At 34.5% G+C, this 21516-nt stretch overlaps 1 protein-coding gene across 2 annotated transcripts in view; it reads left to right on the top strand.

The window, feature by feature from the left end:
- The window catches only part of LOC121410029 (Fanconi anemia group D2 protein-like), a 61431-nt gene that overhangs the window by 8648 nt on the left and 31267 nt on the right, over positions 1-21516 (top strand). The window contains exons 1-16 of one of the 2 annotated variants that reach the window (XM_041601849.1): positions 214-335; positions 6635-6721; positions 7280-7414; positions 7996-8063; positions 9100-9152; positions 10627-10674; positions 11642-11702; positions 12103-12158; positions 12496-12583; positions 12843-12967; positions 13354-13441; positions 13958-14062; positions 14807-14898; positions 18189-18294; positions 19593-19769; positions 20237-20371. In XM_041601849.1, coding sequence (XP_041457783.1) covers positions 6637-6721; positions 7280-7414; positions 7996-8063; positions 9100-9152; positions 10627-10674; positions 11642-11702; positions 12103-12158; positions 12496-12583; positions 12843-12967; positions 13354-13441; positions 13958-14062; positions 14807-14898; positions 18189-18294; positions 19593-19769; positions 20237-20371 — 1422 coding nt within the window. In that variant the 5' untranslated portion in view covers positions 214-335; positions 6635-6636. Of the gene's footprint in view, positions 1-213; positions 336-6634; positions 6722-7279; positions 7415-7995; positions 8064-9099; positions 9153-10626; positions 10675-11641; positions 11703-12102; positions 12159-12495; positions 12584-12842; positions 12968-13353; positions 13442-13957; positions 14063-14806; positions 14899-18188; positions 18295-19592; positions 19770-20236; positions 20372-21516 lie in introns of those variants that run through there. The other variant, XM_041601850.1, reaches the window with a different exon arrangement.

Raw genomic sequence — 21516 nt, forward strand, 5'->3', positions numbered from 1 at the left:
CCAGAGCTCTCTGCGCTGCCCGAATTTCCCATACTGATCAGGTAGTTTCAGGATTATTTTTTGTATTATGGCTTCCTATAAAGTATTTTTCATATAAAAATAATAATACTATTAATTTGAATATTTTTTTTAATTCTTGAAAAATTGTAATTTTAATCTCTATTAAAAAAAAACAGATTGGCAAATTAAAACTGAAATATCTTGCTCATTACGCGCGGTTCCTTTAAACCCGGAACTTGGAACTGCTGTCAATGTCGTCATGATCATAACGTTAAAAACTCTTCAGTCTAGTAGCTGTTTCCTTGTTTTGAACCATTTCATCAACTGATTTGCAGGTACAGAATTCGTTTTCTAGTTGTTTTATTGCGTTTATATTCGTGTTGAACGTCAGGCACCAGCTCAGACCCAGTTTGTCTCATGCTTGACATGACTCCCGTGCGAGCTGCTTGAGCGCAGATTGCAGCGACCATCTCCAGTCTCGGCCGCGGCCCGGGTCCGGGCTGGTGCGGTGGATCTGCTACTGCTGTAGCGCTAGTGGGCGATTCCACACTAGAACTTCAAAAATATCATAAATTTCAACATGCTTTCAATAAGCCATAAGTAGTGTAATATTTTACTATGATACCTAAATTTTATGAAAATTATGAGTTTTAACCAAAAGTGAAGACAGATAGGCCTAATATAGGCCTAGTTTTAATTGGGGGAACAATGGAATTTTAAATTTTCAATAATTTTGCTAATTGAACCTAGTCAAGTACAAACACCGCCTGAAACAATTATTTGCAAAGCACGAGAAGATTGAAAATATTGCAGGTCAATAGAATAATATATCGTTGAATGTTTAAATATCTACAACATTTTCATGATCCATAATTGCATCATCAAAAATAAAATAGGGGCAGCCCTGATTTTTCCGAACCTATTTTTGGCAATGTCCCGTACGACACATGACAATGCAAAAGTTTTTCCTACAATTTTATTTTTGATGATGCAATTTCATAAAATCAGTTTCTCTATCTTTGACTCATGGGTGATCGATTTATCCCATAAGGATCTAATTACTGCCCTTCATTTTGTAATTATTGTCCTATTAAAAGTTGTCCCGTACGACACAGCGTGAGTCGTACGGGATGTCCCGTATGACACACAATATATAATGCATTTAATTGCAGGATTTTGATTCAGAAACCATAAATAGTAGGCATATTTCAATTCATTTAATTGATTTAACATAAAGTGAACTGAAAAAGTACTTTGTTTATCTCCATAGAACATGAAATAGGTGATTCTAAACATTTTAATTGATTTCATGTAGGCTTATTCTTTTGTGAATCCCTTCAACTAAACTGGTGATTTTCACTAATCAGAGCAGGTTAATTTCTTATCATTGAGCATGAAAAGAAAACCTTTATAATTATTTCAACCTAGCCTGGAAGATGAATTCCTCTTGCATGCTAATGTGGAATTATTATAAAACGTAAAAAAAAGTACATATCAATCATCATGATCATCTATTTGGACTTCCCTTGATGATCACTATTTTTTATATACAGTAGTGAAACTCCTTACTTTTTCAAGTTGTAAAAAAAATCTGGAAAATAAGACAAACCATATGGTTTCATGAAATGCAGATGGGTTCGAAAAAGTAGAACCGCATTTCTTTAGAAAAAAATATTTTGTGGAATTACAAGTGACAGTTGTGACATATATCATGTAGATACATGTATACATTTTATATAAAAAAATTATAACATTTTAGCCCCATAATTTACACACAGTTTCATTCATTTATTGTTTAAATAGTGTTTGGAAATCAATTAATTCACTAAAATATAACACAAAACCTCAAGTTTTTCAGCTCATAAAAATGCTGTGAACACTTGTACATTTCCCATCATGAAAAAACAGACATTTATTTTTGAGGAGCGCGATCGCGCCGGCGCTCCTACCGCGCTCCTTAAAAAAAATAAGGAGAGCAAAAAATCGCGCTCCTCAAAAAAAAAAAATTGCTAAAATTTCACATTTCACATCTTCAAATCCATGAAATAGCCTTCTTTTTTCCATAATTACTTGAAATTACTTTGATTTAGTTGAAATCTATCAGAAAAATTAAGAATATTCATCTCATTCCCGACTCTGATTTTAATTAATTAATCTCGGTAAATATTGCAGTCCCATATGTAGATTTTCATGGCAACACCATGGAAGTCTACATGTGGGACTACAATATTTACCGAGGTGATTTCAAATCAGAGTCGGGAAAGTGGTGAATATTCTTCATTTTTCTGATAGTTTTTAACTAAATCAAAGTAATTTCAAGGAATTATGGAAAAAAGAAGGCCATTTCATGGATTTAAAGATGTAAAATTTGAAATTTTTCAATTTTTTTTTTCAGGAGTGTGTACAACATCTTGTAAAGGTATTGACATGACCCAGGCCTAGTTTCACCACAGATTAATTAATAGCTAACACAGCTATTGCATATATACAATGTTAAGAAAAATCTGTATTGTAATGAATTGATTTGAGCTCCTCACAGAGAGCGATTTTGAGGAGCTCAATTGAGCTCCTCAAAAAAAATAAGGAGAGCGATTTATTGAGCTCCACGAAATTATAAACGTGAAGTACTGAAAAAAATTATAACATATTGCTCCCGATTGTATATATTGAGGTTACTTAATTATATTATCCTGAATGACTACTTATTAAAAGATTTTTCATAAAAAAGGAAGAATTTAGGGGCAATGCTCCTTCTGATTGATAAAAAGTTCATTTTTTTTATTCAGGCTGCCCAGCACAACACGCAAGTGCCTGTACAACACACAAGTGTCCCGTACGACACACAAGTGTCCCGTACGACACACAAGTGTCCCGTACGACACACAATTGTCCCGTACGACACATTATTTTGTTTATGATATGTTGACAGAAATATTCAGCTACATGTCATAGCTTTTTTCTAACCTAATGAATGTCTTAGTTTGATAGGATTATCATTATCATCAGTCAAATAATGTGATTGAAGAAGTCAAAGAGACAACAAAAAGTAAGAAAGTTTGGCTTCAATTTAGAGATGTCCCGTACGACACATTTTGAATGTCCCGTACGCCACAATGTTCTCGAAAATTATAATTTGCTTTATTTATGCATGAATGTTTATTTTGCTTTCTTTCACAGATGTGTTTGTTCTTGGGTAATTGAATGTCAATTTGAGTTCAGTTTCTATGAAATTTATCTGCCCAACTCACAGACTTTTGAGTACAAACTTGAGGTTCTAAAAAAGCCACTTTTTCTGCGGCCGTACATTAGTATTTTAAATCTGTATTATACAGGATGTGAATTCAAGTCATGTTGAGTCTTGGTTTTTCTAACACTCCTCACCGTCAAGCACAAGCATCAGACACACAAATCACCTGTATTAATCTTCAAGTGTGAAGGACACAGGTCTACCCTGAAGAAGAAGAAGATAGTAAAATGTCAGAAATTGTTAGGGCCTAAATAAATCCCAGAAATGACGGTTATTCTAGCCAAGAGGCTCGTAGACTTAGGAGTAAAAATCATTTACTAACGTATGCTTACCCTCCACAGAGCCACTCAGCCAGGGATTCGATTGCATTCATCTACACGTACTGCCCAAAAACTTCAAACTTTCGCCCCCGAGATTTCTACTTTCCTTCTAAAAGATGATAATTATACTTATATAGCGCTTAATACTTACATTGTCAGAAGTCTCTAAGCGCTCTACAGTATATGCAGCATAATTACCCTGGCTTTAGCAGTGCAGCTGTGACCTGCGCTGCATTTCAAGGAATAAATTCCTGCCAGGTACCCATTTACGTCACCTGGGTTAAGTGCAGCACATTGTGGATCAATTTCTTGCTGAAGGAAATTACGCCATGGTTGGGTCTTGGGATTCGAACCCACGACCCACTGTTTCAGAGTCCGGTGACTAATCCACTGGGCCACAAGATCTAGCCCTACATGTAAATCATGTCCATGGGACACAACTTCATTTCTGACATTTCTACGATGTTGATTTCATTTTTAAAAAAGAATTCATTAAAAAAAAGGAGAAAAATGTTATAAAAAGATCATGCTATTTGCATGCTGTCACCAATTAGCGAAAGACAATGAAATCAAGATGGTGACGTAAACACGGTGGCAAGTTTTTCCGATCTTTTCATATTTCATAACATTTTTCTTGTTTTTATAATGAATTCTTGTTTAAAATGAATTCAATATAGTAGAAATGTCAGAAATGACGCTGATTGAGGGCTAGATCTTTTAGAAGGAAAGTAGAAATCTCAGGGGCGAAAGTTTTAGGTTCATTGGCGGCACGTGTAGATGAATGCATGGAGGTCCATGATGAATGCAATCGAATCCCTGGCTCTGTGGAGAGTAAGCATACGTTAGTAAATGAACCTCCTGGCTAGGTTATCCAAGTCATTTTTTTTTGCCCCTCCCCTACATGTACCCTGTTCTGGATCATCCATGTACACTCGCTAAGCAGGAACAAAATAAAATAAGGGGGAGGGGAGGGGTCAGGGTTATTTCTCCTCCGAAGTTATTATATTAATATATTTTTAAATTAGTTGATTCTTTTAATTTCTTTCAGTGACATCAACATTGACAAACAGCAATTAAATATTGATACCAATAATCATAAAACTTCATATTTAAATTAAGAAACCAGTAGAATCGTAGCACCAAGAATTTTATTAAACAATAACATTTTAGAAGCTTTTAATCACTAACACAGTGCTGTCAGTACAACCAACCTGTCTGTGGTGAATCTACAAGAGAAAATAAGCCAAACATTGCCAACCTTATTTCACCACAGTCACACAGTGAGTCCTAAATATAAAACAGAGGACAACTTGAGCACAACCCACTCATTCAATGAACAAAGTTATGATATAACCTTGTTCTACATGTATGTTAATACTCCCTGTGTGGTGAAATAAGGTTGGAAATGTTTGGCTTATTTTCTCTTGTTTTGGGGGACAAATCATTGATTTTTTTTACGCACTGGCTGACTTAGAGCAAATTTCTCCACCAGAAATCGTTCACAAATGTCATAGCAAGTCTCTTTCAGTCACTTTTCGAGGTCAATAAACAGTATGCCCACTGCTTCTCCAAATATCGCATTTCGGAACGGCTGTTTTTTGGCTCTGATCTTGACGTCATCGTTTAAATTTACAGTCTGACATTGCTTCGCTTGGCTTCGCCATAATTTTTATATGGACTGAAGTTAGTGATTAAAAGATTTTTCTGCACAGGGGATAATTTTGCTAAAGTTACAAATTTGAATAGCATCTTTGGTCATAAGAGAAAAGCTCTCAACTAAGTAATGTACAGTCCTATGTAAAAATATGTTATACAAAAGACTTTATACATAGCAGTCATTTAAAATATGGAGCAAATTGCAATGCGATACCAGGAAAATTATTCCCTGCTGCAGCAGCTCACCCGTTTGTTCGCCACATATTCTTAAAAGGACTGTAAAGCTGAGTAGTAGGCAGGTTTGAGTAGAAGGCTTGAGTAGGTGAGAGATAGCTGGCTTGAGTTGGCAAATGGAGTAGTAGCAGAAGAATGTAGTACTCTATTCGCCAACTCCAGCCAGCCTTCCCTCACCTACTCAGGCCTGCCTAATACTCGGCTTTCCACTCCTTCTGGTTTGCAGTCCTTTTAAGGACTACATTCATTTTGAAAAGAATACTCTACTTTTCACTCCACTTTCTCGCCCTTCCATTTCATCTCCAACTCTATCCACTTTTCTTATCCCAGTCCCTCTAGGACTTTACACATGTTGTACCATAAACCACTTCTGTGATTGTTAATACCACCATGCAAACCTTCAAACATCATCCAATGTTTTACTTTTCCGAATTCTTGAATAAATTAAAGCATTGGTATTCTGTACGATGAGAATTTAATGCATTTCTCTCAATTTCACTTTTCATCGTTGAGACTTCTCACATGTATGTAAGTTGAGATATCACCCATTGGAAGAGTGCTTTGAATCAAACTACAAAACTTGGACTTTTATTTTTTCAGTCTTGCCTCAATTTTTCATGAATTAAAGAACTTTGTCTTTGAAAAATTGTTCAAGGCAAGACTTGTACCAGCGTCAATGCTCTTGACTGTAGATGTACATTCATGACCAAGTAAAAGAAGATTTCAATCAAAATATACGTTATTATATTAACAAATCTGGCTGATTGGTTGTTTACAGAATGAAAATAGAAATGTGTGCTTTGTATATTTGTTTTGAGGATGCAAATGAATGAAATGGTTAGTAATGTGATTGACTGATAAAAAGACATTTCTTTTAATTAAATTAGCTTACAAATCAGTTCTGACCACACAGAAACATTAGCACTAACAATGCGCTAACAGAGGCCCTGTTTCAACCAGTAATAAGGCAGCAATGCCTAATGTTACAACAATGCATTACTTACACATTCAAATAAATGTTTTGACTTCACAATTCGAAAGATGTGACTGGTCTTACTGTTAGAGCTCTGTTAGGCTAACAAGGCTTCTGTGCGACCGCCACTGAGCTCTTAAGTGACAACACGGACAAATTGTGCAAATCCTATTTTTTGTGATCTACACATTTTTTTTCTTTTAGACATGGCTAAGTCCAAAGGAAAACCAAAGAGACAGAGGGAATCACTTCCAGAAGAAAACCCTACATCAACTGAGGGTGCAGTGAAAGGTAGGAAGTTACTTGAAGTCAAAGTTGATTAAAGACTCATTGAAGTTTCCAAACCTTAACGAGTCTTTATTAGTTCCATTTTTATATACTCACATGCATGCAAGGTAGCAAGCTGCCCCTGTCCTTGCATATTCATTATATTAAACCATTTACCCAATTGCCCATATTCTGAACTCAAATTTAAATTAAATTCTGGTCAAAAGCAATGGTAGGATAGCTACATGTACATGTAGTTGTGACACAAATCTTTAACAACAAAAGTTCAATTTCTCAGCTCTTGTAACACTTGTATCATTCATAACTCTGGAAATGAAGACCATAAGAGTGTGAGCAAAGAAAAAAGTAAACATTGGAATCACTCAATTTAGACAAAGATTTTGACATTTTCAATTTGTCATAATTTTTGCAAGTGGACCTCAGAGTACTTGATGTGTGCATAGTTCAGCTCATAGTCAAGGCTCATTGTCTAGTGGTATCTGCTGCAGTTTGAATGGATTAATACACAGTATAATGAGTAATCTCAGCTTCAAATTTCTCTATTTTTTTATTTCATTATAGCTAAAAGAGCAAGAACAAGTGCTGACAAGGGCAGGTCAAGTAATGTGGCTCCTATTGTTGACAAATCAACATTTGGAAAGATGGTAATGGATGCTGGATTCTGTCTTATTGCTGGAGATCATCCTAATCAACTCAGTAAGTAACCATTTCAATCTCTGGAATTAAATATGATGGTGGTCCACAAGTCTGCGCACCTAATTATTTGAGTTAAAATGTATGAATTTCCTTTTATTTCACAAAATCTTTCAGTAAATAATGTTCCTTATAGTATTATGAGTAAGTGTACCAAATATTTCATAGAAATTTGAAAGAAACATAGGATTTTCTTTTAAAAACTTCGGGCAGTCATTTTCAGATTGAAAAAAAGGTACCCCTTGTCTGCGCACCCATTCACTTTGCACATGATTCAGGTATTTTGATGAGAAATGCTGCATTTTGAGGCCGTCACATGAAATGCCCAAAATTCATTAATTTTCCACCATTTTGAGTCGGAATTTTTAATGAAAATCTGTGTGTTGTGTAAAGTTTGTGTTCATTGCGTATCTTTTACTAGAATCGCGCAGACATGGGGGATTGCGCAGACATGGGGGAACTTGCCATATTTATTAAATCTGATATGCTTCACACTAAAATAAATGAGTGTGACACAAATTCAAGTAGACTAAAACTTATCAAATTGAAATCTAATTAATATGATTGTTTACAACAAATTACAGATGTAGACCAGGTGATGTTTCAGAAAAAGCTGAGGAAATCAGTCAAGTCTAGGATGAATGTAGGAGAGGTATGTTATCATTTCTGAAGGTTTCCATGGCGAAGAAGAATAGTGTAGTAGGTTTCACGGTACACCATGTATCTTTCTTGGGCAAGTGTTGGTCCTCAGTCTCTCCAATGAGATTGGGTGGTCCTTTTCAGGACCAACACTTGCCCAAGAAAGATACATGGTGTGACCTACTACACTATGTTTACACTGTTTATCATCAAGGCTCAACTCTTAGTTATCTGTAACTTACTGAATCCTGTTTACTGATTCAGTGGTTTCCAATATGGTGCTTATTGTTCTCTAACATATACTCTACATGTAAACTTATGCCTACAATTTCAGACAAATATTCATTTGATTAAAAGTTTGAAACAAAATGTCCTATTTAAAAACATACTTTTGATAAAGTGTGTACACATATGCAGCAATTATTGGCCAACCCAGGTTTTTTTCAATTGTTACTTTTATTTATTTAGAACTCTTGGGCCCATCTCAAAAGAATTTAAATTCAAATTTTACTTGAACTGAGATTATCTTCAAATTGTGATGGGTTTCAAGCAAATAGAATGAATTATATTATTAAAATCGTGAATACAAGTTGTGAGTATACATATACATGTAGCTGAAAAATTGTCAATTGATAATTTTAATTTACTGTGAAATGTATTCCACTATGTATCTACCACCAGATGATTGTGTTTTGAGCCCATTAAAAACATTGAGGAATATATTTCATGGTAAACTAGAAGTTTCATTCATGATTTTTTCAACTGTATTGAACTCAGATGTAATGAATGTAATCTTTTTAAGTTGTGAATGTTAGCAATCGGAATCCTTTTATTTTGGTTAGATTTTGAAATTCTTACAGACCTGCATTTACTTTCTCTCATGCAAAATTTATTGATATCTAAACCAATCAGAAAATCTATGAGTTTTGTTTTGAGATGTTTCTTCTTCCACAGATGGAGTTTGTTTTGATTTTTTTAAAGTGACTTATAAATAATCAATGATTTAAGTTTAAAAAAATAATTTTCTTTTCCTTTTCTTTGCTATATAGACAGTTGAAGATTTTATATCAGGTCTCCAAAATCATATTGAGGATCCAGTCAGGTAAGAAATATACTGAATTTGATGCAGATTTGTAATGAACTTCATTCACTTGACTTTTTGTTTTAGAATATCTACAATGACAACATAAAAAACAGTATTGAAAATAGTAGGCCTATATTATCTTTATAATATCACATAATTCAATATTCATTGTTTTCCAATTAATTGAAACAAAAAATTATAAAGTGAAATCAACTATCAACTTAAAAAAACAAATCTTTAATTTATGGTATAGAAATATCTTTGGGAAAGGTACGCCTTTGATTTTAAATAGCCTGAATGAAAGACATATATGACGCATATATATATATTTTTTTTAAAAAGAGCATTGTTTAAAACCAATAACAGCAAGAAAGAAAAAGAAAATGTGATGGATGATAGAACCTTCTCATATTTATAATGATTTTGATGAACTTATATTGTTCAAGTTTCATAAATGGGTCTTGGTTGCTAAGAGCTCTAAATTGCTACCCCCTTTCTTTTTCTGTTGTGTGCACTACAATACATTATTCGATATTCATCCCCAACCCTTTCTTAATTGTAATTGTTGCACTTTCTTAAATGTGAGGGTACTTTATCTGGGCATCTATGTCTTCCAGTTTCCATGAGTAAATGATGGGTACTTATTCTAAATTTAAAGATTGTTTTTACAGTTGATAGACATTTCTCTGTATCTTCTGCTTCAAAAGTTTATGTGTATTGAAGGCCACATATCAAAGCAAGAGATCCAAATGTTATTTTGGTAACATTTTCAGAGATACCTGTTAGATATTTTACCTTATAGAATCTTCAGTTTTCTATTAATATAGGCTTGACATATTACTATGTTACTCATTGAATCTGTATGGAACTTATCCTTTTTGGATCTTTTTAAATTCTGGGCGATTGTGGCCATCAAACTGCACACCTCAAAATTTTATTTTAGGTTCACATACCAAATGCCTGAATTTGTTCGACCAGTCACACGAAGACAAAGTAAGGCCAATGTTTTTAACAAGTCATTGATTGTCTTATGACTGGGTATAGTAATACTGTGTATTGTTACACATATAATTGTTAGCTCATCTGGCCCAAATGGTCCGATGAGCTTATGTCATGGCGTCCGTCATCTGTCGTCTGTCATCCGTCTACAATTTTCAAAATGCTTCTTTGGCATTTCAAGTCCGATTTCAATTCTATTTGCTTCATATGATAGCACTTGGTGGGGGCTTCAAAACTTACACAGAATTTTGAAACTCATTATTATGCTAATTTATTAGCATTTTTTGAAATTCACCAAAAATGCTTCTTCATTTTCTGTTGACGAATTTTGATTTTTTAGCTTACAACTGGTAGAGCTTCATAAAAGTTCTACATAGAATTTCAATTTTTTAAATTTGATTTAAAAAATTTTAAAGCTAATTTATGCATATTTTTCAAAATTCAAATTAAATGCTTCTTTATTTGTTGACCCTTTTTTTTTCTTTTCTTCCAGGTTCAAATACAGTCTTCTCCCAACTTGCTCCTCTGCTGAATGTGAGAGGTAAAACTAATTTTAAAACAAGTTGATCTGATGTTGATTTCTGACTTGATATGTATATATATATATGAGCCCTTAGTCATTAAGTTTATTTTGAGAAAAAAAATTAACGCTTTTAATAAACGTGCATTTACAGTTAAAGTGATTGGTTAACATTCGTTTGACTTTTAAAAAATCTGAGCTGGAAGGTCTCACTTGTCACCTGTGTCTTTGATATGTTACAAAAATGAAGCCCAGAGAAAATTGCGTACGAAAATAATTATTTAGTGCTTCAAAAATTGAAATATAAAGTGACCGGAAACACCATCTTAATATCATCCCATACACTTATGTGTACTATTTAGGCGTCTATAAGACGCCTATTTAAAAAATCAGGATTTGCCTTGTAGTTATAGCTTTTCATTCTCAATGTTTGATTTCAGGGTTTATTAGTTCTAATACATGCACTTGTACACATGTTTCATCTTGGTTTGAGATTTTTTTAAATTGGCTCCTCACAAAGTTAAACAATACCTTTAACTGGTGGAGTATAAAAAAAAAGCCTTCACCAAAAGTTGCTAAAAATTCATAAAAGACTGATTAAGATTAAAAATTCAAATTACATAAAGATTATTTTCCGGATCCCCATTTACAAAACAAAAGTCACACTGCAATTGCGCACTTGCATTTGCTGCCCCCAAATTGTGGAATAGCAATTGATGTATGAAGCTATCCATCACTAACCTTCAAATCTACATTGTAAACCTATCTTTTTAATAAAAAAAATTGCTGTGTACATGTACCTGTAGAATTGAGTAAAAAGCACTCTGACCCAGCATAGCTAAATATATTCATATAAAAGTTGCACAATACAAATTTATGTTTATTATCATTAAAGATTTATTGATGAAATCTGTAAATATATACATTATTTTAATGATGTAAATAAGTGGAAGGATAAAACCTGACTGTTCTTGTGTTTATTATTCAGCGCCAGGGGAGGGAATCAGGATAGTCTCATCAGATTGATTCTTGCCATTGATGAACTACAGGTCAGTATGATTATCTTTATTTTGAAAGCTAATCAAGTCAAGGACTTTCTAAACATTTGCAATCATTTCATTCTTCTGAGTAAGAAGGGAAATGGGAATAGTAATTGGAATCAAATTTAAGTCATGTAGGTTGAAGAGAAGGTAGTTTATCAGAATTTATGTAGAGGTTTTTATTCATTGTTTGTTAAACAAATGTAAGATTTTTTATTTGTTTACAGAGGAGAGCATCTGCAGAAATACATGCATTGTAAATGAAAAGTAAATATACTTGAAAGAAAAGAGTGTTTAGAAAGTAAACATAAAATTGATTTAGACCAGTAAAAACTGACACTTTTCACTTCACTTTTCTGTCTTTAGATTTGATTCTCATGAATGTTATTTCCTTTTGTTTATATGTTAGCCTGCTCTGGTCAATATGTTGCTTGAAAAGCTGCCTGAATTTATGGGAGAAGAAGAGTAAGTAATGATCAATATGATGTTTTGTCTGCAATGAACTGCATGATTCAACTAAACATTGCTAAACAATATTAACCAATCCTATCGAATGAGACCCTGGGAACTGTCAGAAGATTTAGCACACCATGTCTATTGTTATTAATATTGATATGAAGAAGGAGTAGTAAAAATATATGTTCAATGAATTTGCAGTAATGGACTCCATGCATTCAATGATTTTTTATCTTTTCCTATTAGTTCTTGAAAATTGTATAAATCATATTAAATCTACACAATTTTATTTGATCATGTTGGTTTTATACTCTGTGTTTCCTCTGCTATCATTTTATGCTTGCAGTAGCATGTTTGACTACAGTGAGGCCGTTGACTTACCTAAACTTATTCTCAACCAGTTTCATTGGATGGACAATGTTATCAACAGCAAGGTCTGTTAAAGATGGAGTACCTCAGTACACATTTATTAGTATCTTATTAATTTTGAATATTCTACTGATGAAGAGATTCATTGACTGTTTATAGATGGTTTAAAATAGGGATCTGTAAATGTGTGAAATATCATTTGTCATGTCTCAACAATGATACTCAGGTTTGGTTTTTCTTAAACAGTTGGTAATATTTGGTATTTGTAAGTAAGGAAAGTGACGAAAAGTGATGTTTTTCATCTTCAAATTTTTACCGTAACAGGAGATGACAGATAAGATGCTTGAGATGGTAGAGATATCGTCACCATCGGTCCAGAGAGAGATCATTGCTTGTGTTCCAGAAGTAGTTAGTGATCAAGAACATAATGAGCTAGCTAACAGATTGAAGTAAGCATATCTACCAATTGTTTTGACATTTCTATTGATTTTTTTTACTTGAATATTACATCACATCAAATTAAATTATAATACTATTTATTTTTTAATTTATTCATCCCAGGGCCATTTGCACAAAACATAGCGATTGATCATACATTTGATATTTATACTTGATTGCATATAATGATCAATGTAATCAATGATCAAACTCATTGCTGTGATCTAGCACTAAGGTTTGTGTTCCAAGGGCTCCCTTTACTTGGTATTTTAAGATTGTTTAAAATATGATTAAAAAAACATTTAAAATAAAAATAAATATAAATTTCATTTTTAAGGATGATATTTGATTAAGTTGACTTGTTGATTCCTTTATCTGTCTTATGTTCTTGTTAAAGAAATATGTTAGAATGTAATTCTCAGCTGACTGTACCAATCATTGATGCCTTGGATAACCTCAACTTAACTCCAGAACTTCTTAGAGAGGTAACTAATAAGATGTTGTGCTTTACCACTATGTTAATGAGAAAATTAATGCCAGCTCATTATAATTGAAACATGATTTAAGTACAGAAAAAACAGAATTATTTAAAGCTTAAGCTAGTTTGATAGAGATTTAAAAAATTATTAATTTTAAGAGATTAGAATGTCTGATGTAAAGTTTTAATGTTTGTTATTTAGCCTCCCACTCATTCCCTCCATTTTTTTCCTGAAGAGAAGTTTGTTATTATGCACATTCATACCCTTAAACATCTGGGGGTGATAATACTCAAGTTACTCATGACTCTTGTGATCCTTTCTTGTGCTTAATGATATACCTCTACACAGATGGGTTACATTTAGTACCTCAGAACAAAGTCAGGTAAACTCATGCATAAGTTACAAACAGCTTTTAAAACACCATCCATTTTGAATGTCATACAAGGATAGATACACATCTTCATAAATTCACTTGTTTGCTGTTGATTCATTATAAAGATGTTTGTCTGATATATTGTTTAGGTTCGGGGTTCAGCTCTACAGAGTCTTGTATCTGCTGATCTAGATGACTTACCTGTTGTTATCAAGTTTATTCTCCAGTCTGTGTCTTCTACTGACTCTTTGGAGGTGAGTTTATTTGTTTGTTCATTTATTTATTTATTCATTTATTTATTTATTTATTTATTCATTTATTTATTTATTCATTTATTTAATATTCATTTATCTATGTATTTATTATTTATTGCAAACAGAACAGTTGGATTATTCAGAATTTAGAAATAGCATCATTGTATTCAAATGCTTTATAAAAGAAATAGAACAAGGGGAAGAAAAGTGAAAAGATAAAAGGAGAAAATATAGAAGAAAGAAGGTTTTGAACTTGACTAGTGGTAGTAATATCAGCAGAATTTTTTTAGGGCATTATGAATTTTTTAACAAAACAGAAAAGAAAGAATCTCTTTGTTATGGATTATACTATTTATATAAATATGTAACTGAACGTTGTTATTACACCATTTGTTATAAGTATGTTAAGACTAGGGCTAACACCATGGTCTTTTGAGTGGAAAAATATCTCCAATAATGTCATGGGGGGGCAGAAAGTTGATTTCAGTGTTTAGATAAAAAGATATCAGGCTTAAACCATAATTGCATGGTTATAAGTCAAAATCATATATTTTTTTCGTGTTGTCAGTGGGAAAATAGTGCCAGCTGGGCGATGTGATTTTGTAATGTGTGCCTGTCATAATTGGTTGGCCAGCAAAGACCACCGTAGTGAAAACACTGGTTACCAATTTAAATGTTGTTTCTCTGTTTTCTATGATAAATTTTAAACACCATTCTTATCTCTGACTCTTTCCCCTAATGTAGGTTATCAGTGAACTAAGAAGGAACTTGGATTTCCACACATCTCTTCCACCATCTTCCGCATCTACACCCTTTGCGAGATCATCTACCTCAGGGTAAGTTGAGTTTCCTATCCTCTGTATCTACTCCCTTTGTGAGGTCTTCTACTTGAGGATAAGTTCATTATCTATCCTTTGTGTCTACAACTTTTGTGAGGTCTTCTACTTCAGTTTAGGTTGAGTTTCCTATCCTCTGTATCTACTCATTTTATGAGTTCTTCTACTTCAGGGCAGGTTTAGTTTCCTATCCTGTGTATCTACTCCCTTTGTGAGGTCTTCTACTTTAGGTTAAGTTGATCTACCTATCTATCCTCTTTATCTACTCCCTTTGTGAGGTCATCTTAGATTAGGTATGGTGTTTTAAATGTATCATTTAAATCATATGAGTAATAACAACAAAGACAATCCCAAATATTTTACAAATGAGAGTATAATGGATACATGATTGCATTGTAGGCATAGCAAAAGAGAAAGACACAAAAAGAGCACTACACTTCTTTTGATTTGTCTTGCTTCCTATCATTTGTGTGCCTTGTTCTGAAGACCTTCATACAAAGCTCAATGAAGTATGGCTTATAGTTTACCATGCATTGAAAGAAACATTTGGAAGCATGTTGAGACTTCTTGTGTTACAAAACAATTTTTCAAAATGTAATTTCAGTTGTTAGAAGCAATATGACACAATATACCAGATATTGCCATTTTCTCAACTTTTAATTTCCATTCTGGAATTGTTACCCCAATATTTCACATACTTGTGTATCACAGTAATATCAACCATTAATTATTACACCAATGCTTCACAAACATGTGTATTGCAGTAATATTAATAAATTTCAATGCCGGCAGATGAAGGAGAGAGTAAGGCTAAGAATTAACCACATAGGGGGAACCGGGTCACGAGTCACGTGACCAGCTGGGAGGATGGTGGCTCCTCCCAGTGTCCCAGTTTCCTTGGACGAGGATCCCCCTACCAAATATCCGATATTCTTGGCCTTTCCCCGCCATTGGCTCACAGAGCTCAGTCTTGGTCATTCCTTCCCCTGCATGCTTTGAGAAATGATAATGAAATTGCCATGTACTAAAAAACACCCCCAAAACAACACCCAGAATTATTACCATTTTTTTTTTGGGGGGGGTCAATCCTTTGATTTACTCAGTCGCACACATCAAACTATGTTATAATTAAGTACTGACCAGAGCAACACTCGTACCATGAAAAGAAATATTGGATAGGCACTGTTTCTGTATATCTTGCAATTAGGTAGAAAGAACGCCATTACCCATGTCCAATCAGGTGCGAGTGTCCGTCTATGCCAATATGACAGATGTGATTGCATTGTAAGGTAAAACAAACTAAATTCAAAACTGGAACTTCCTAATATCAGTTTGGCTTAATGCCAGTTGCTAACCCTCGAGCACTTCTTGCTATTGATTTAATTATGGAGTTTTTTTATCAGTATTATTCATTAGTTCATTAAAGGTTAATGTTTCGTCTTGTATTTTCTCTTTGGTATGAGCCGAAGATACCGTTTGGTTAACCGGATAATGAACCAATATAAGCATGAGAAACCATTACGATAGTATATGAAGAGCCAAATATCATGGGTTGTAATGAAACAACTCTTCCTAGCCTGTCCAGTGTCTTGCTGTTCCCAGATCAAATTTAAAGGAATTGCACTCACCAATCCTGGTGCTCTTACATCTCTCTTATTCAAAGTCTTGTCCATTGAGGGCAAATTGACCTGCCCTCTAGAAATCATTAATCAGGATGTCACTTCCTTCGTCTGACAGGTGAATGCCTTCTCTCTTGTAGTACCAGTGTTCCTGACAGTTGAAGATGTGGTTGATAAATGACGCATTGTGCATGCGCCGAATCCTTCTCTTGGCATATACTTGTTCACAGATTTCCTGACATTGTCCAAAGCTGCCTGTGAGGTGATAGTTCGTCCTTGTGCATAATAGTAAAGGCGTGGCAAGATGCTCAAGAAACATATGTGGCACCAAGGCAGTAGAGCTCTGGTTGAATTCAGTGCATCGTCTACAGTTTGTCTACATTCTTTGGCACTATAGCAGCCCAAATCATTGGATCCCACATGATTGATTATTTAGGTTGATATGGAGCTGTATCTCAGTCTCCCTTGGAGGTCACTTGGGTAGTTGCGAAGCGCAGTACCCCCACGGCCCCACCAGTACACCTCGTAGCCTTCCACTCCAAGGTTGTGGTTTCCCGTGGTGATGGCCCTCTCCTTAGCCCTCCTTATAAAGTTTCATATCACCTCGGTAAGCAGGCTTCTTCCAGGGCCTACGTTTCTTTCCAAAATTCTAGCCTTATCCCAACGTAATATAATCTAGCGGTACGCAACGTTAGAATCTAGATCTATTCCTGCTGCCGCACTCACCGGATAGGCTAGGTCTTGTAAAGACTGGAACTTGTAAGTTGACTGGTATAAAGTCCACCCTGGTCCCCGTTCCGTCTGCTGCCTTCAGACAATCGCCTCATCTTCATCATCGCTTCATCATCGCCTCAGGCCCAACTTTAGGAGGAACCAAAGTAACATCTGACCGTATCCTGACGGTTGCCGACCTGTCTGTGGCACTGTGCTTTATTGTTGCCAGTCCCAATCCTGCTCATTAATGACAAGACTCTCAATGAACAGTCTCATGAAAAGCAGAATGAACTGATTTCCATCTAGCAGCTCAAGTCACGTTGACTTGTTCTCATCGTTGCTGAAACAAAAAGCTCTAGATCTAGGGCCCAGCCGATCTAAACACGTCCAGTACCGTAGCTCCTCGTCATATACAAACATTGGTTCATTTCAAGCTCAAGTCAAAATGAGACAATATTAGGCCAGGCAAGACATAGAGAATCATCATAAATATCAGAACAGAAGTAAATCGGTCTGAATTTCTAGCTTCATAATGCAAAAAAGAAGATGATTCCCGATCGCTGATGGTTTTCACAAAATTTTAAGGGCGAATCTTTCACATGTTCATCTCTGTTGAAAGCCAAGACTAAACAAATGTCTTTCCCAGACGGAAATTAGAAAGTGAATGACTATTTCATCCCCGCTGATCGGGCATTCAGAACATTAGAACGTTTCGGATGTGTAGAATTACCGCGCGCCCTTAAATGTGATACAATCCTTCCAGGTGCGAGTTTTGACCAACTTCCAACAACAGAAGTACACATGAATTTGACCTCCTTCTGAAGGGCAGTGAACTGGTTAACAGTCAGTATTTGTTTACATTATAAAACTATGTATTCTCTCCCAATAGAATTTATTCGATAATCGAATAAATATATACTTTTGTTTATCCTAAACTTGTTCTTTTATTGATAACAGGAATGCATCAAGTCATAAGAAGACTGTTGATAGCGAGATGCTGATCCTAGAAACCATTAAATCAACCATGAGATTCAACAAAGTATTAGCAGATGGATGGCAGAAGGTATGTAGTGATCCTATAAATAGCTCTAGGACTAATTCATTAAGATCTTGGATGTTGATTTGTTTTACCTGTGGTCTCTCATCAGAGCATTGAAGTGATTTATGATCCTTGCATCCGATTGACTGAGAGAAACTTTGTCCATTAAAAAAAAATTGCTGGCAAAACTGTTCATGGATTTCCCCCGGAGTGAATGATCATGATGGTTTGCAAATGTAATTGTGATGATAGTTGATTCAGTTATGCATTGGGGAAAGCGGGATAAGTTGTGACACTTTGAGCTTTTTTGCATGTTAAAATTGATATGATTAATAATCTTGTAGGAATTAGTACCTTGCCTTCAAATTCAATTCTTCTGAAATTATTTTTACCTATATATAACTTTCTGCCCCCACACTGAAAGTCATTGTGACATTAGAAAAAGAGATGTCAAATGGCTCAACTTACCCAGTACACCCTATACACCCTCTGGGGTAAGTTGAGCCACAAAAACTATTTACAAAATGTATGGGGGAAGAACCAGCATGTCAATTTTTTATTCAAAGTCATTTCACTTGCTAATTCTCTAGGCATGGTAAAAACGAACATCCTCTAATAGGAGTCATGTAAATTTGCTCCTTTCTGCCTACATATCGATGGCTTTTTAATTTTGTTTTATATATATACATTACTATAAGAATAAGCATGGCTCAACTTGCCCCATGTTGGCTGGCTCAACTTACCCCAGTCCGAACTTAAAGGTAAAGTCCACCCCAGTAAAATGTTGATTTAAATAAATAGAAAAAAAATTAACTAGCATAATCACTGAAAATTTCATCAAAATCGGATGTAAAATAAAAAAGTTATGGCATTTTAAACTTTTGTTTATTTTTCACAAAACAGTTATATGCACAACTTAGTGAGATGCGAATGAGTCAGTTGATGATGTCCATCACCCTCTATTTCTTTTGTTTTTTATTGTTTGAATTGTACAATATTTCATTTTTTACACATTTGACCAAAGACAGACTTGACTGAACTATATCTAATTTCATATGTTCAGGGAGGAATTAATAACTTTTTCACTTGACAATGAGGAGAAAATGAGAATATTCTTATTTCATATAGTCTCCTCATTTGCATACTGACCAGGATGTGCATATAACTGTTTTGTGAAATTAAGAGTTTTAATTTGACAGTGCTACTATCTAATGAGATTTCTAATCCTGGCAATTGAAAGTAACATTTAAGTTTGTGTTTGTTTGTCTCCATAATAATGTTTGATAGAGATTTATAGTCATTTGTATCCCATTCCTTCTTAGGCTATTGAGAATGTATCAGATGCAGTCGGTCACAAGGTTCTTGATATATTTGTACTTCTCATATCTCATGCTGTGGCCAATAGAAAGAAATCTGTTGAAGCAGTCTTCAGACATAAAGTACGCAAAGGACACTTCACAGAAGAATTGCTTCAAGCAACATTCACATCACATGCCCAGGTACCATATCACATTCAGAGCTGTTTTGTTGAATATTTATTTGCATATAGCTATCTTCACTGTTTGATTCCCTTGCACTGGTTCATTGTCTTTTTGTAGCTTAATCTATGTGCATCATATTCATTGTCCATTTATGTATCTGCCCCATTCCTGTGCATGGGTGATTTAGTAGAAGAATGAAAACTTAGTAATTGTGTTTATGCAGTCTGGTGAAAGTGTATTCAAGGACCAAAAAAAGATTTTGGGGTGAGGAAAAATGTCTTGTCTCTGGCACTAGTAGCTTCTCATCTAAATATTTTTCAGGATCTGCTCTGCAAAGTGCATAATCACCAAAGTTTAAGCTATTTATTTTAAAGGTTTGAATACCAAGTCTTCTAACAGTTTTTAACACTGATGTTCATCGTTTTATGACTTATATACTCATTGTTGTTAATTGTTTTTATGATTACTTGTGTTTGTATCACTAGGTGATAAGAGATTATTTAGGATCATTGCTGTGTATTGCAGAGAAACTATTGAGATCGCCTGAGCCTCAAGTCAGTCAGTTTGGATCGAAGGTCTATCAAACAGCATTCAATGCATTTGATGTATATAGTAAACAGGTAAGATAAACAAATTTACCCTGATTATCTAACTTAAGGTGAAGTTACTGTAATATCCATTCTGCTTTAAAGGTATTGTTTAACTTTGTGAGCAGCTGATTTATAAAATTCTCAAACCAAGATGAAACATGTGTACAAGTGCATGTATTTGAACTAATAAACCCTGAAAACAACCATTATTGAGAATGAAAAGCTAAAACTACAAGGCAAACCCCGATTTTGTAAATAGGCGTCTTATAGACACCTAAATAGTACACATAAGTGTATGGGATGATATTAAGATGGTGTTTCCGGTCACTTTTTATTTCAATTTTTGAAGCACTAAATAATTATTTTCGAACGCAATTTTTTCTGGGCTTCATTTTTGTAACATATCACAGACACAGGTGACAAGTGTGACCTTCTAGCTCAGATTTTTAAAAAGTCAAACCAATGTTAACCAATCACTTTTACCCTATCTAGGCCGGGGGGGGGGGGGTCTAGGAGGCCCCCCCCTCAACAAATTGCGCGATATTTTCGCCGCGCGAAATTTTTGGACCGCGCCATTCGCTGACTTTTTACTTTCAAGTCTTGCGCAACTTTTGAGACCAATTTTGCGTCACCCGAGTACGTGGTTCCGAAATTACGCAACATTATGTAAGTGCATGTCAGACCAAAAATTGCTAAAAAATGTGATTTTGTGTCCTAAGTCAATGCAAATTGTGTTATCAACCAAAATTCATAAATGCATGATTATTTTTAGTTTTGCTGGTCTAAATGTATTTATTTTATGCTTTTCATGATCACAGAAGGGTCCCCAACAAATTTCATCGAAAAAACAATGAAAAACAAAAGGTCGAAAAACAATGAAATACATTAGAAATTCCAAAAAACAATATAATACATAAGAAAATGATTTGATATCGCAATTTTTTTCATGTACACTTGCTAAGAACACCACAAAGACTTTCTATACCAAGAATTAATACATTTGGAGCTTTATTTAGGGAGTTACAGGAAAAATAATGATTTCGCATACTAATTATGCATAAATTAGCATAATCACTTAATAGCAATTTGCATGAAATAAATCACTATGCAATCTTGTAGATTATGTCCCAGGCAACCTGCGTGCCAATTTTCCGCGCGGTCGACGGCCGAGATCT

This window comes from Lytechinus variegatus, chromosome 3, assembly GCF_018143015.1.
Source record: "Lytechinus variegatus isolate NC3 chromosome 3, Lvar_3.0, whole genome shotgun sequence".
Classification (NCBI taxonomy): Eukaryota; Metazoa; Echinodermata; class Echinoidea; order Temnopleuroida; family Toxopneustidae; genus Lytechinus; species Lytechinus variegatus.